The sequence below is a fragment of the Coregonus lavaretus genome (assembly GCF_964263955.1).
Source record: "Coregonus lavaretus genome assembly, contig: HAP1_SCAFFOLD_779, whole genome shotgun sequence".
Lineage (NCBI taxonomy): Eukaryota > Metazoa > Chordata > Actinopteri > Salmoniformes > Salmonidae > Coregonus > Coregonus lavaretus.
The window spans coordinates 220,001-235,000 of NW_028158199.1; the positions used below are offsets into that span (position 1 = coordinate 220,001).

At 49.7% G+C, this 15,000-nt stretch overlaps 6 protein-coding genes across 6 annotated transcripts in view; all 6 read right to left on the bottom strand.

The window, feature by feature from the left end:
- LOC311124317 (histone H4) overlaps positions 1-197 on the bottom strand; it is a gene marked incomplete at both ends in the record, with an annotated part of 312 nt that extends 115 nt beyond the window's left edge. The window contains one exon of the mRNA XM_084198481.1: positions 1-197. This exon is cut by the window's left edge and continues 115 nt beyond it. Within this exon, the coding sequence (XP_084054607.1) occupies positions 1-197 (197 nt within the window).
- A 3,501-nt stretch (positions 198-3,698) lies between these two features.
- On the bottom strand, positions 3,699-4,085 carry LOC311124318 (histone H2A; the record flags this gene model as incomplete). The annotated part of the gene is made up of 1 exon (XM_084198482.1): positions 3,699-4,085. The coding sequence occupies one exon, from the start codon at positions 4,083-4,085 to the stop codon at positions 3,699-3,701; it is 387 nt and encodes a 128-aa protein (XP_084054608.1).
- Positions 4,082-5,528, bottom strand: LOC311124319 (histone H1-like; the record flags this gene model as incomplete). Its single annotated transcript, XM_084198483.1, has 2 exons — positions 4,082-4,093; positions 4,974-5,528. 2 exons carry the CDS (start codon positions 5,526-5,528, stop codon positions 4,082-4,084), a joined length of 567 nt encoding a protein of 188 aa, XP_084054609.1.
- A 4,056-nt stretch (positions 5,529-9,584) lies between these two features.
- LOC311124328 (histone H4) lies at positions 9,585-9,896 on the bottom strand (the record flags this gene model as incomplete). The annotated part of the gene is made up of 1 exon (XM_084198491.1): positions 9,585-9,896. The coding sequence occupies one exon, from the start codon at positions 9,894-9,896 to the stop codon at positions 9,585-9,587; it is 312 nt and encodes a 103-aa protein (XP_084054617.1).
- A 3,493-nt stretch (positions 9,897-13,389) lies between these two features.
- Positions 13,390-13,776, bottom strand: LOC311124320 (histone H2A; the record flags this gene model as incomplete). The annotated part of the gene is made up of 1 exon (XM_084198484.1): positions 13,390-13,776. The coding sequence occupies one exon, from the start codon at positions 13,774-13,776 to the stop codon at positions 13,390-13,392; it is 387 nt and encodes a 128-aa protein (XP_084054610.1).
- Positions 13,777-14,595: 819 nt separating this feature from the next.
- The window catches only part of LOC311124339 (histone H1-like), a gene marked incomplete at both ends in the record, with an annotated part of 624 nt that continues 219 nt past the window's right edge, over positions 14,596-15,000 (bottom strand). Inside the window, one exon of the mRNA XM_084198501.1 lies at positions 14,596-15,000. This exon is cut by the window's right edge and continues 219 nt beyond it. Within this exon, the coding sequence (XP_084054627.1) occupies positions 14,596-15,000 (405 nt within the window).

Genomic DNA, 15,000 nt, shown 5'->3' on the forward strand with positions numbered 1-15,000 from the left:
ACGTTCTCCAGGAACACCTTCAGGACACCGCGGGTCTCCTCGTAGATCAGACCGGAAATACGCTTCACGCCGCCGCGGCGAGCCAGACGGCGGATAGCGGGTTTGGTGATTCCCTGGATGTTATCGCGGAGAACTTTGCGGTGACGCTTGGCGCCTCCTTTTCCGAGTCCCTTGCCGCCTTTGCCTCTTCCGGACATGGTGTGTTCGCTAGTTGAGTTCAAGTGAATGAATGATTTCAGCGCCGGTGCGCGGTGCGCTATTATCTGCGTTTGGTCGACCTGATTGAGGCCGGCGGCACAGAAAGCGCGCCTCTGTTATATGTTCGGAGGCGTTGCAAAGGGGAGGGCGCTCGTTCTAGGGGACTAGGGAGGAGCGATTTCAAAGATGACGTGAAAGCAACTAACGTGCGCGGGAAACATACTCAAATACTGATATAGGCTATGTGGAACACAAGGCCAAACTGTGACAACTGGGAGATCAGCTAGTACACTGTGTCCCTCTCCTCATATTGTTGTTGTTGTTGTTGTTGTTGTTGTTGTTGTTGCACCTGATTCTACTCATTGAGGACTTGGTAATTTAGGTGACAGGTTGTTCAATCAGCTGTGGCTGTCCAGGCCTACAAGAAAAATGGGTCCTGTTGGGGGTAGCCTACTCTACCGCTGGAGTTGGGAAACACTGAAATGGAAGGGGGACACGCAGTGAGCAAAACTCCTAACCACATAAAAACACAGACACTTGAGATCATTAAGAGCTATAAGGAGTCCATCAACTACCTGGTCAGTCAAGTCATATAGGGGGGGATTTCATGGCCACCTGCTGGAGCAGAAGTCATGTTTGCCAACACTGGCCTTAAAATCATTAAATTTAGGAGCTATAAGGAGTCCATCAACTAACTGGTCAGTCAAGTCATATAGGGAGGGATGTCATGGCCACCTGCTGGAGCACAAGTAATGTTTGCCAACACTGGCCTTAAAATCATTAGGAGCTATAAGGAATAAATCAACTCATCATTCAAGTCATATAGGGAGGGATCTTAGCACCACCTGCTGGATCAGAAGTACCCTTCACCGTAGGCACAAGAGAGCCATCATCTCTCAACCGGTGCAATTTCCATAAGTATGTGGTAATAAAACAAACAACGACAGCTCCTCATATAGGCAGTGGTTTCACACATTTTTCTCCAAGATGTTCAAACGTTCATAGATGACCAGCAGGGTCAAATAATAAGCACAGTGGTTGTAGAGGTTGCAACAGGTCAGTCAGTACATCAGGAGTAAATGTCACTTGTTGTTAGTGTTGTAGTTCCTATTTCTACGGTGTTGCCTACCTGCAGCAATCATGATTTACCTGCAGTGTTGATTGCAATTACGTAATTTGTCAACTCATAATAACAGATGTTTTGCAAACCGTTGATGTTTAAATAAATGGATTCCCGGTGTCCGGATACCTTTTCTCTTAAGGGATGTGATTGAGTGAATCCAAAGTAAGTTGGTCTAAATACATAATAGGATGAATCATTCAGGTAAAATAACACAATGTCTATTTGAGTCGAATCAACGTAATATAATCCTTTTTACGTCTCTATCATCTTTACTCAATGTATTGGACCACATCAACTCAACTTACTCAAGCTTATCTACTCATAAAAACAAGCAAAAAGATCTACTCAACAATATGACGTGTGCTTTTGTTGACTGTAATAGCTTGAGTACATTCCACAAAGTCATTTTTTACAGTGTATCTAAAGACACGTTTGTTGTGGTGATGCACTTTTTCTTTGACGTTGAACTTGCATTGAACAGACAAATCCATTTCGTTACAACCCTTTTGTAGTATGACTTAGGAATATTTGTTGATGATCCTAATGTCTATGCGTGAATAGTGATTGGTTGTTGGTGAAATATTGCTGAGAACCCATCATTTCCTGGCCTTTTTTCACTATTGAGCTATTTTGAAACATTTGTTTTGCTATTGGATTCATAATGGTGACCTGGGACAAGTAATTAGTGAAACCAGAGTTCAGCAGTTGCCATTAAAGCGATCGAACCAAGTCATCCTAATAGGCTAGTATTAGCCTAAAGCAGGGTTTCCCAAACTCGGGCCACATTTTGGGAGTTTTTGCCCTAGCACTACACAGCTGATTCAAATAATCAACTCATCATCATCAAGCTGGGAGTATTAGAATCAGTTGTGGAGTGCTAGGGCAAAACGCAAAACGCGCACCCCTTGTGGACCCCAGGACCGCGTTTGGGAAACGCTGGCCTAAAGAGCAAATGCTGAAAGGGACTCACCATGAGGTGCAGTACCCACATTTAACCACAAGATGGCCTCCGTGCTCCATTGTAAAGTTTGGGCCTCTGCATGAGTCTCTCAGCAGCACTGCAACATGGGACTTTCAAAGTAAGTTGGCATGCAATGTTTTTTCTGGACTGCATGCAAGGCTATTATTACACACAACTAATAGTGTCAATTATTCATCTGAACACAATTCTTGTTACTATTCGGCCTATATTATCACTCGTTTCTTTTTCCCCTCCTTTGTAAAGCATTTTACTGTGTTACTATATAGTTCAAAGGAAGTGGATGATGCCAGATGGTTGTGTATATACACACACACAAACATTGAAGCTAGACTTCAGGCAACTAAAAAGGTGCAATACGTAGCTTTTAGACGTGTTAGTGAACAACATACATGGTGGCTAATGTAGAGGTGCGTGTATACATGGAACAATTGTGCCTTTTTGATGGAAATATGGAGGTGGCTCTTAAAAGAGCCTTTGGGGGATATTCGAGTTCAGGTCATCCTCATTTATGCGCGCTCTCCGCGAATACGGCGGGCCAGCTGGATGTCCTTGGGCATGATGGTCACCCGCTTGGCGTGGATGGCGCACAGGTTGGTGTCCTCGAACAGGCCGACCAGGTAAGCCTCGCTAGCCTCCTGTAGGGCCATCACGGCGGAGCTCTGGAAGCGCAGGTCGGTCTTGAAGTCCTGGGCGATTTCTCGCACCAGGCGCTGGAAGGGCAGCTTGCGGATGAGTAGCTCAGTGGACTTCTGGTAACGACGGATCTCTCTCAGAGCCACGGTGCCGGGCCTGTAACGGTGAGGCTTCTTCACACCGCCGGTGGCCGGGGCACTCTTGCGAGCAGCCTTAGTGGCGAGCTGCTTCCTGGGGGCTTTGCCACCGGTGGATTTGCGAGCGGTTTGCTTGGTTCTGGCCATGGCGCTGCTCTGACAGTCGGGAGTATAGCCTCGAAATGCCTATGTGAAGTTTATAAAGCCGGCAGTGGCGCCTGCTGATTGGACACCATCTCCCCACCACCCCGATTGGCCCGTTTCGCAGGCCTCCTCCGTTGGCCATTGGACGGGAGGCCCGGCCTCTCCAAAACTCAAACTCCCGGTGCGCGCGCAATAGGACGCCGCCGGCCCTTTACGCGCAATAATAGTCGCCAAAGTCAAGAGTGACAGCTTATAGGCACGTATCATCTAATGCTAGCCTGCTATGGCAAATGAGGCCAAGTAGGTGTTGTTGTTCATGCAAGGCCTCATGTGGGCACAGAATGTCGAAATAGTTGTGTATACACCCACTCAATGTATTGCGGTCATAGAAAGGTACTTTGCGCTTTTGGAGAGCTAGGTGGTTGGCTCTTAAAAGAGCCTTTGGGGGTTGAGTAGTCAAGTTGAAGTCGCAGTAGCGAATTTACTTGGCTTTGACTGCCTTCTCGGTCTTCTTGGGGAGTAGGACTGCCTGGATGTTGGGCAGCACACCACCCTGAGCGATGGTCACACCGCCGAGCAGTTTGTTCAGCTCCTCGTCGTTACGGACGGCCAGTTGCAGGTGACGGGGGATGATACGAGTCTTCTTGTTGTCACGGGCAGCGTTGCCGGCCAACTCCAGGATCTCAGCAGTCAGGTACTCGAGTACGGCGGCCAGGTAGACTGGTGCGCCAGCGCCCACACGCTCGGCGTAGTTGCCTTTGCGCAGCAGCCTGTGCACACGGCCCACGGGGAACTGGAGGCCAGCACGGGATGAACGGGTCTTTGCCTTCGCCCTGGCCTTGCCTCCGGTTTTGCCTCTTCCGCTCATATTGGTAGCTTGAGAAAGTCACAGAAAGTCTGAATGAGCCGCTCGCCACTTCGAGAGCCGTACATATACCTCGCCACAAGAGGCAACGATTGGCCACCGGGCCGGTGTGGCCTTATCCAATTGGAGCGAGGGACAGACAGATGGACAGACAGACAGCCCTAAGCCGGTTCCCACCCACAGGCAGCGAGTGAGAGGCTACTTTGTTTCCCTCCGACTTTGTTACTTTGTGTCATTTCGCGTGAGCGCCAAAATGTCCGAAATGACATCCACACATTATTTCTCTCCAAATGGGAAACAAACAGCTGGTGAGGGTGCACTCTTGAGTTTGAAATCGAAGCCACTATAGTATTGTTATTGTTATTACATGGCACTTGTAACACATCACAGCACCCTGCCTCTGAACGGGAATAGCCCAGTGGCTCATATATAAAAATGGCTGTTGAGGGTGCACTCGTGAGTTTCAATTCGAAGCCACTATAGTATTGTTATTGTTATTACATGGCACTTGTAACACATCACAGCAGCCTGCCTCTGAACGGGAATAGCCCAGTGGCTCATATATAAAAATGGCTGGTGAGGGTGCACTCGTGAGGTCGAATTTCTGAGCCATTTTGGCCCTCTATTATATGCCTCTCCCTTCGCACACACCCAGAGTGGGACAATGTTGTGTGCGTAAAAGTAGCCTAGTGTGCGTAATTTCTTTTCCACGACAGGTAGTACATGGAAATCAATGCGCTTTCTATGGAAAGAGGTGGGTGGCTCTTAAAAGAGCCTTTTGTGGTACAACATGTATCGAGTAGAACACTGTTTGTAATAGGTTTACTTCTTCTTGGGGGCTGCCTTCTTGGCCTTGGCTGCCTTGGGCTTGGCGGCTTTGGGCTTGGCTGCCTTTGTAGCCTTCTTGGGGCTCTTGGCTGCCTTCTTGGCCGCTGCGGCGGGCTTCTTCACCTTCTTGGGGCTCTTGGCGGCCTTTTTGGGTGTAGCGGGCTTCTTGGCCTTCTTGGGGGACTTCTTTGCGGCGACGGCCTTCTTGGCTGCTACCTTCTTGGGCTTCTTCGCCGCGGCGGGCTTCTTGGCGGCCACCTTCTTTACTTTGGGGACTGCGGCTTTCTTGGCGGGCTTCTTCGCCTCGACGGCTTTCTTGTTGAGCTTGAAGGAGCCGGATGCACCGGTGCCCTTGGTCTGGACCAGGGTACCCTTGGTGACGAGGCTCTTGACTGCGATCTTGACGCGGGAGTTGTTCTTCTCCACGTCGTAGCCGCCTGCCGCCAGCGTCTTCTTGAGTGCGGCCAGGGACACGCCGCTCCTCTCCTTGGAAGCGGTCACAGCCTTGACGATGAGCTCGCCTACGCTGGGTCCCGCTTTCTTGGCCTTGGCTGCTGCCTTCTTCTTGGGTGCCTTTGCCGGCGCGGCGGCGGCGGGTGCTGGTGCGACTTCTGCCATGTCTGTCTGTCGTTTGGTCCGGTACACACACACACACACGGTCTGCGAGGAGTAGTTTGCTGTAGACGCTGTTCTGCGCTATTGAAGCTCCACACCGAGCAGGGGGCTGGCCTTAAACGCGACATGAGAACCATGTAGACTCAAGCCAACCAGCTCGGCTTCTCTGGGCTGGCCAAATGCTCTTTCACTTGTGTTTTCTGTTCGCCTATATCGGCCCAAAAGTCACCGACGGAGCCGTGTTTTTGCTCCAAAAGCGAACGGCCCAGCGAGCAGACTTGTCTCCGTTCAGAATAAAGTCATGTGGGCCGCGGAAGGGCCGTGCATTTTGTTGCGACTCGCTCAAAATCTCAACGTTGGACTGTCGGGTGGAGCGGTGCGCACTGGTTTTCCTGTGCTATTTGTCTCCTAAATGGGCTAAAAGTGCATCCGATTGCCAGCAGCACTTGTTGTGTAGTGAGCCGAGATGTCTGGCAAGGGAATCAAATGGTTTGGGGTCCCCTGTTGTGGTCCAGGGTGTTTTAAAGAAGTGCTCTTTTGGGGACCTTAAAACACATACACCTGTGAGGCCTGGCTGAGACGAGAGTTGTACTTCAAGTTTCAAGTTGTATTCGTCGTATGTACAGGATCCACATGGTATAAACTGTCCTACGACATGCTTACTTGCACTGTGTGTGTATTAGTACTTTTTGTGCACTGGCAGTGTGTGTGTTGTTGTTGTATTTGTAGGCTACTATTTCTACACAGTGAGATTGTGTGTTGTCTTCCCCTCCCTTCTGGTAGGTAGGTAGGTAGGTAGGTAGGTAGGTAGGTAGGTTGGCTGTCTCTACTAATATATTGTTCACCTGCTTGACTCCGCAGCGTGACTCGGCTCGGTCTTTGTGTCTGTGGGTCTTGGTGTCTGGCTGGCGCTATGGAGGCTGGCGCCCCATGGGCTATGGCGCGTTGATATAGGCCTCGATAGAGGGAGTCTCTCACTCTCTCTCTCTCTCTCTCTCACTCACTCACTCACACTCTCTCTCTCTCTCTCTCTCTCTCTCCCCAAGTGGGACAAGGGCTGCATATGTGGTTGGACTGGGAGAAGAGTCCCAGCAGGTGCATGCGGGTCAGAAGGCTGATTGCGGCCTCTTTTCTTTTCCCTGTTGTATAGTCTCTCTCTCTCAGTCTCAGAGTCTCTCTCTCTCTCTCTCTCTCTCTCTCACTCACTCACTCACTCACACTCTCTCTCTCTCTCTCTCACTCACTCACACTCTCTCTCTCACTCACTCACACTCTCTCTCTCTCTCACTCACTCACTCACACTCTCTCTCTCACTCACTCACACTCTCTCTCTCTCTCACTCACTCACTCACACTCTCTCTCTCACTCACTCACACTCTCTCTCTCTCTCTCTCTCTCTCTCTCACTCACTCACACTCTCTCTCTCACTCACTCACACTCTCTCTCTCTCTCACTCACTCACTCACACTCTCTCTCTCACTCACTCACTCACTCACTCACACTCTCTCTCTCTCTCTCTCTCTCTCTCTCTCACTCACTCACACTCTCACTCACACTCTCTCTCTCTCTCTCACTCACTCACTCACACTCTCTCTCTCACTCACTCACACTCTCTCTCTCTCTCTCTCTCTCTCTCTCACTCACTCACACTCTCTCTCTCACTCACTCAGTCTCTCTCTCTCTCACTCACTCACTCAGTCTCTCTCTCTCTCTCACTCACTCACTCACTCACTCACTCACTCACTCACTCACTCACACTCTCTCTCTCTCTCACTCTCTCTCTCTCTCTCTCTCTCTCTCTCTCTCACTCACTCACTCACTCACTCACTCACTCACTCTCTCACTCACTCACTCACACTCTCTCTCTCTCTCACTCTCTCTCTCACTCACTCACTCACTCACTCACTCACTCACACTCTCTCTCTCTCTCACTCTCTCTCTCTCTCTCTCTCTCTCTCTCTCTCTCTCACTCACTCAGTCTCTCTCTCACTCTCTCTCTCTCTCTCATTGGAATCCACTACTGCTCCAACGACTATCACACTCACTAACTCCTTCACTGTGTTATACTGTGACTTGGCCTACAGACACATTCATATCCCCACTTTGTCACGTGGAAGCCACTGCCTTTTATCCTGTTGCCTCGTGAGTGTAGTAGGAAGGAAAATACACTACGTGGACATTTTGAGTCATGTAGCAGACGCTCTTATCCAGAGCCACTTACAGGTAAGTGAGTGCGTACATTTTCATACTGGCCCCCCGTGGGAAACGAACCCGCAACCCTGGCGTTGCAAGCGCTGTGCTCTACCAACTGAGCTACAGGGGACTATATGGATGATGTGACCTTGACCGGAAATGACCTGTAGGCCAAAAGGGCTACGTTCATATATATATATATATATATAAAAAATATACATTCATATTATTCACCACCTTTTTATTCTTGCCATCATCATTCTCGTTCACATCATTAGGGTATAGTCCAATGATGGAGCATCCATTCACTCCATCCGTGTCCTACCGATTCAGGAAGTCAACTCAAAATGACTATCTGCTCATTAGACGATAAAGGGAATTTATTTCCAATCAAACCCAACAGACTGCCTTTTTGATTTATTTATTTACACCCTTTGTCAAATGGTGCCATTTTACATTGCCTTCACCTGGAATAGAGCCCGACAAACATGGGTTACTATTCAGCGCGCAAAGACACCAAAAAAGGCGCGCTAAACCCCTACGCTGGAACGGGCAGGGGAAATGATACAATGTAGCCGCTCTCTGAGCCGGCGCGCGCCGCCCATTAAACAATGATACAATGTAGCCGCTCTCCGAGGCGGCGCGCGCCGCCCATTAAACAATGATACAATGTAACGCAGCCTACCTACGCATTCATTCGGTGGCGATGGAATTGCTTTTTTTACTGACAGAGTGGGTGGCTCTTAAAAGAGCCTTTGGGTTAGTAGAGCAGTCCAAATGCGCTGTTTACTTGGAGCTGGTGTACTTGGTTACGGCCTTGGTGCCCTCGGACACGGCGTGTTTGGCAAGTTCACCGGGGAGCAGCAGGCGCACCGCGGTCTGGATCTCCCTGGAGGTGATGGTAGAACGCTTGTTGTAGTGGGCCAGGCGAGAGGACTCTCCGGCGATACGCTCGAAGATGTCGTTCACGAAGGAGTTCATGATTCCCATGGCCTTGGAGGAGATGCCGGTGTCGGGGTGGACCTGCTTCAGGACTTTGTACACGTAGATGGCGTAACTCTCCTTCCTGGACTTTCTGCGCTTCTTGCCGCCCTTCCCTGCGGTCTTGGTGACGGCTTTCTTGGAGCCCTTCTTGGGCGCTGACTTTGCTGGCTCGGGCATGATGATGTCTCGTTGCTTCTCAGAAACGAATGAGGGGGTGAAGGGCGCTTACCCGTCTTATGAAGAGGAAGCTAAGCAAAGTCAGCGGCCGTAGACACTCCCCTGCTTGCTTGCTCCCTCCCTCCCTCCCTCCCTCCCTCCCTCCCTCCCTCCCTCCCTCCCTCCCTCCCTCCCTCCCTCCCTCCCTCCTCTCTATAGCCTATGCTCTGTGACCGATGGGGAATTGTGTGTTTCAAAAGGGGGGCTTTAATAGGTGTCCAAATGGCACGATTGTTGTGCCAAATAATGCTGGTGATAGAATTGCCCACTTTGGCACCGTCAGACATAGGGCTCCCATTTTGGACTGTGTGTGTGTGTGTGTGCGCGCTGTCCCCCTCTTTTCGAGCCACGTCTACCGACTCGTGGTGGCTTTATGTTGTCCAAATTCCACTATTGCTTGACCCAAAATAATAACGTTCTTACACTTTGCCACTGTCAGATATAGGCCTCCCTCTGTGCGCTAAAAGTGGACGGGACATTAGAATCCTCTAATTAATACTCCCTGTCCACTCGAAGTGGCTCATACTTTCTTACTAAATTGCATACTAAACATTTGTTGTTATATATAACACTACATGGAATGGGCCCATTTTAAGCGGATGTGGGTGGCTCTTAAAAGAGCCTTTGGGTTCGAGTCGGGGTGTTGAGGTTCCGAAGAGAGTGGGTTTAACCGCCGAAACCGTACAGGGTGCGTCCCTGACGTTTCAGAGCGTAGACCACGTCCATGGCGGTAACGGTCTTCCTCTTGGCGTGCTCGGTGTAGGTGACTGCGTCACGGATCACGTTCTCCAGGAACACCTTCAGGACACCGCGGGTCTCCTCGTAGATCAGACCGGAAATACGCTTCACGCCGCCGCGGCGAGCCAGACGGCGGATAGCGGGTTTGGTGATTCCCTGGATGTTATCGCGGAGAACTTTGCGGTGACGCTTGGCGCCTCCTTTTCCGAGTCCCTTGCCGCCTTTGCCTCTTCCGGACATGGTGTGTTCGCTAGTTGAGTTCAAGTGAATGAATGATTTCAGCGCCGGTGCGCGGTGCGCTATTATCTGCGTTTGGTCGACCTGATTGAGGCCGGCGGCACAGAAAGCGCGCCTCTGTTATATGTTCGGAGGCGTTGCAAAGGGGAGGGCGCTCGTTCTAGGGGACTAGGGAGGAGCGATTTCAAAGATGACGTGAAAGCAACTAACGTGCGCGGGAAACATACTCAAATACTGATATAGGCTATGTGGAACACAAGGCCAAACTGTGACAACTGGGAGATCAGCTAGTACACTGTGTCCCTCTCCTCATATTGTTGTTGTTGTTGTTGTTGTTGTTGTTGTTGTTGCACCTGATTCTACTCATTGAGGACTTGGTAATTTAGGTGACAGGTTGTTCAATCAGCTGTGGCTGTCCAGGCCTACAAGAAAAATGGGTCCTGTTGGGGGTAGCCTACTCTACCGCTGGAGTTGGGAAACACTGAAATGGAAGGGGGACACGCAGTGAGCAAAACTCCTAACCACATAAAAACACAGACACTTGAGATCATTAAGAGCTATAAGGAGTCCATCAACTACCTGGTCAGTCAAGTCATATAGGGGGGGATTTCATGGCCACCTGCTGGAGCAGAAGTCATGTTTGCCAACACTGGCCTTAAAATCATTAAATTTAGGAGCTATAAGGAGTCCATCAACTAACTGGTCAGTCAAGTCATATAGGGAGGGATGTCATGGCCACCTGCTGGAGCACAAGTAATGTTTGCCAACACTGGCCTTAAAATCATTAGGAGCTATAAGGAATAAATCAACTCATCATTCAAGTCATATAGGGAGGGATCTTAGCACCACCTGCTGGATCAGAAGTACCCTTCACCGTAGGCACAAGAGAGCCATCATCTCTCAACCGGTGCAATTTCCATAAGTATGTGGTAATAAAACAAACAACGACAGCTCCTCATATAGGCAGTGGTTTCACACATTTTTCTCCAAGATGTTCAAACGTTCATAGATGACCAGCAGGGTCAAATAATAAGCACAGTGGTTGTAGAGGTTGCAACAGGTCAGTCAGTACATCAGGAGTAAATGTCACTTGTTGTTAGTGTTGTAGTTCCTATTTCTACGGTGTTGCCTACCTGCAGCAATCATGATTTACCTGCAGTGTTGATTGCAATTACGTAATTTGTCAACTCATAATAACAGATGTTTTGCAAACCGTTGATGTTTAAATAAATGGATTCCCGGTGTCCGGATACCTTTTCTCTTAAGGGATGTGATTGAGTGAATCCAAAGTAAGTTGGTCTAAATACATAATAGGATGAATCATTCAGGTAAAATAACACAATGTCTATTTGAGTCGAATCAACGTAATATAATCCTTTTTACGTCTCTATCATCTTTACTCAATGTATTGGACCACATCAACTCAACTTACTCAAGCTTATCTACTCATAAAAACAAGCAAAAAGATCTACTCAACAATATGACGTGTGCTTTTGTTGACTGTAATAGCTTGAGTACATTCCACAAAGTCATTTTTTACAGTGTATCTAAAGACACGTTTGTTGTGGTGATGCACTTTTTCTTTGACGTTGAACTTGCATTGAACAGACAAATCCATTTCGTTACAACCCTTTTGTAGTATGACTTAGGAATATTTGTTGATGATCCTAATGTCTATGCGTGAATAGTGATTGGTTGTTGGTGAAATATTGCTGAGAACCCATCATTTCCTGGCCTTTTTTCACTATTGAGCTATTTTGAAACATTTGTTTTGCTATTGGATTCATAATGGTGACCTGGGACAAGTAATTAGTGAAACCAGAGTTCAGCAGTTGCCATTAAAGCGATCGAACCAAGTCATCCTAATAGGCTAGTATTAGCCTAAAGCAGGGTTTCCCAAACTCGGGCCACATTTTGGGAGTTTTTGCCCTAGCACTACACAGCTGATTCAAATAATCAACTCATCATCATCAAGCTGGGAGTATTAGAATCAGTTGTGGAGTGCTAGGGCAAAACGCAAAACGCGCACCCCTTGTGGACCCCAGGACCGCGTTTGGGAAACGCTGGCCTAAAGAGCAAATGCTGAAAGGGACTCACCATGAGGTGCAGTACCCACATTTAACCACATCCGTGCTCCATTGTAAAGTTTGGGCCTCTGCATGAGTCTCTCAGCAGCACTGCAACATGGGACTTTCAAAGTAAGTTGGCATGCAATGTTTTTTCTGGACTGCATGCAAGGCTATTATTACACACAACTAATAGTGTCAATTATTCATCTGAACACAATTCTTGTTACTATTCGGCCTATATTATCACTCGTTTCTTTTTCCCCTCCTTTGTAAAGCATTTTACTGTGTTACTATATAGTTCAAAGGAAGTGGATGATGCCAGATGGTTGTGTATATACACACACACAAACATTGAAGCTAGACTTCAGGCAACTAAAAAGGTGCAATACGTAGCTTTTAGACGTGTTAGTGAACAACATACATGGTGGCTAATGTAGAGGTGCGTGTATACATGGAACAATTGTGCCTTTTTGATGGAAATATGGAGGTGGCTCTTAAAAGAGCCTTTGGGGGATATTCGAGTTCAGGTCATCCTCATTTATGCGCGCTCTCCGCGAATACGGCGGGCCAGCTGGATGTCCTTGGGCATGATGGTCACCCGCTTGGCGTGGATGGCGCACAGGTTGGTGTCCTCGAACAGGCCGACCAGGTAAGCCTCGCTAGCCTCCTGTAGGGCCATCACGGCGGAGCTCTGGAAGCGCAGGTCGGTCTTGAAGTCCTGGGCGATTTCTCGCACCAGGCGCTGGAAGGGCAGCTTGCGGATGAGTAGCTCAGTGGACTTCTGGTAACGACGGATCTCTCTCAGAGCCACGGTGCCGGGCCTGTAACGGTGAGGCTTCTTCACACCGCCGGTGGCCGGGGCACTCTTGCGAGCAGCCTTAGTGGCGAGCTGCTTCCTGGGGGCTTTGCCACCGGTGGATTTGCGAGCGGTTTGCTTGGTTCTGGCCATGGCGCTGCTCTGACAGTCGGGAGTATAGCCTCGAAATGCCTATGTGAAGTTTATAAAGCCGGCAGTGGCGCCTGCTGATTGGACACCATCTCCCCACCACCCCGATTGGCCCGTTTCGCAGGCCTCCTCCGTTGGCCATTGGACGGGAGGCCCGGCCTCTCCAAAACTCAAACTCCCGGTGCGCGCGCAATAGGACGCCGCCGGCCCTTTACGCGCAATAATAGTCGCCAAAGTCAAGAGTGACAGCTTATAGGCACGTATCATCTAATGCTAGCCTGCTATGGCAAATGAGGCCAAGTAGGTGTTGTTGTTCATGCAAGGCCTCATGTGGGCACAGAATGTCGAAATAGTTGTGTATACACCCACTCAATGTATTGCGGTCATAGAAAGGTACTTTGCGCTTTTGGAGAGCTAGGTGGTTGGCTCTTAAAAGAGCCTTTGGGGGTTGAGTAGTCAAGTTGAAGTCGCAGTAGCGAATTTACTTGGCTTTGACTGCCTTCTCGGTCTTCTTGGGGAGTAGGACTGCCTGGATGTTGGGCAGCACACCACCCTGAGCGATGGTCACACCGCCGAGCAGTTTGTTCAGCTCCTCGTCGTTACGGACGGCCAGTTGCAGGTGACGGGGGATGATACGAGTCTTCTTGTTGTCACGGGCAGCGTTGCCGGCCAACTCCAGGATCTCAGCAGTCAGGTACTCGAGTACGGCGGCCAGGTAGACTGGTGCGCCAGCGCCCACACGCTCGGCGTAGTTGCCTTTGCGCAGCAGCCTGTGCACACGGCCCACGGGGAACTGGAGGCCAGCACGGGATGAACGGGTCTTTGCCTTCGCCCTGGCCTTGCCTCCGGTTTTGCCTCTTCCGCTCATATTGGTAGCTTGAGAAAGTCACAGAAAGTCTGAATGAGCCGCTCGCCACTTCGAGAGCCGTACATATACCTCGCCACAAGAGGCAACGATTGGCCACCGGGCCGGTGTGGCCTTATCCAATTGGAGCGAGGGACAGACAGATGGACAGACAGACAGCCCTAAGCCGGTTCCCACCCACAGGCAGCGAGTGAGAGGCTACTTTGTTTCCCTCCGACTTTGTTACTTTGTGTCATTTCGCGTGAGCGCCAAAATGTCCGAAATGACATCCACACATTATTTCTCTCCAAATGGGAAACAAACAGCTGGTGAGGGTGCACTCTTGAGTTTGAAATCGAAGCCACTATAGTATTGTTATTGTTATTACATGGCACTTGTAACACATCACAGCAGCCTGCCTCTGAACGGGAATAGCCCAGTGGCTCATATATAAAAATGGCTGTTGAGGGTGCACTCGTGAGTTTCAATTCGAAGCCACTATAGTATTGTTATTGTTATTACATGGCACTTGTAACACATCACAGCAGCCTGCCTCTGAACGGGAATAGCCCAGTGGCTCATATATAAAAATGGCTGGTGAGGGTGCACTCGTGAGGTCGAATTTCTGAGCCATTTTGGCCCTCTATTATATGCCTCTCCCTTCGCACACACCCAGAGTGGGACAATGTTGTGTGCGTAAAAGTAGCCTAGTGTGCGTAATTTCTTTTCCACGACAGGTAGTACATGGAAATCAATGCGCTTTCTATGGAAAGAGGTGGGTGGCTCTTAAAAGAGCCTTTTGTGGTACAACATGTATCGAGTAGAACACTGTTTGTAATAGGTTTACTTCTTCTTGGGGGCTGCCTTCTTGGCCTTGGCTGCCTTGGGCTTGGCGGCTTTGGGCTTGGCTGCCTTTGTAGCCTTCTTGGGGCTCTTGGCTGCCTTCTTGGCCGCTGCGGCGGGCTTCTTCACCTTCTTGGGGCTCTTGGCGGCCTTTTTGGGTGTAGCGGGCTTCTTGGCCTTCTTGGGGGACTTCTTTGCGGCGACGGCCTTCTTGGCTGCTACCTTCTTGGGCTTCTTCGCCGCGGCGGGCTTCTTGGCGGCCACCTTCTTTACTTTGGGGACTGCGGCTTTCTTGGCGGGCTTCTTCGCCTCGACGGCTTTCTTGTTGAGCTTGAAGGAGCCGGATGCACCGGTGCCCTTGGTCTGGACCAGGGTACCCTTGGTGACGAGGCTCTTGACTGCGAT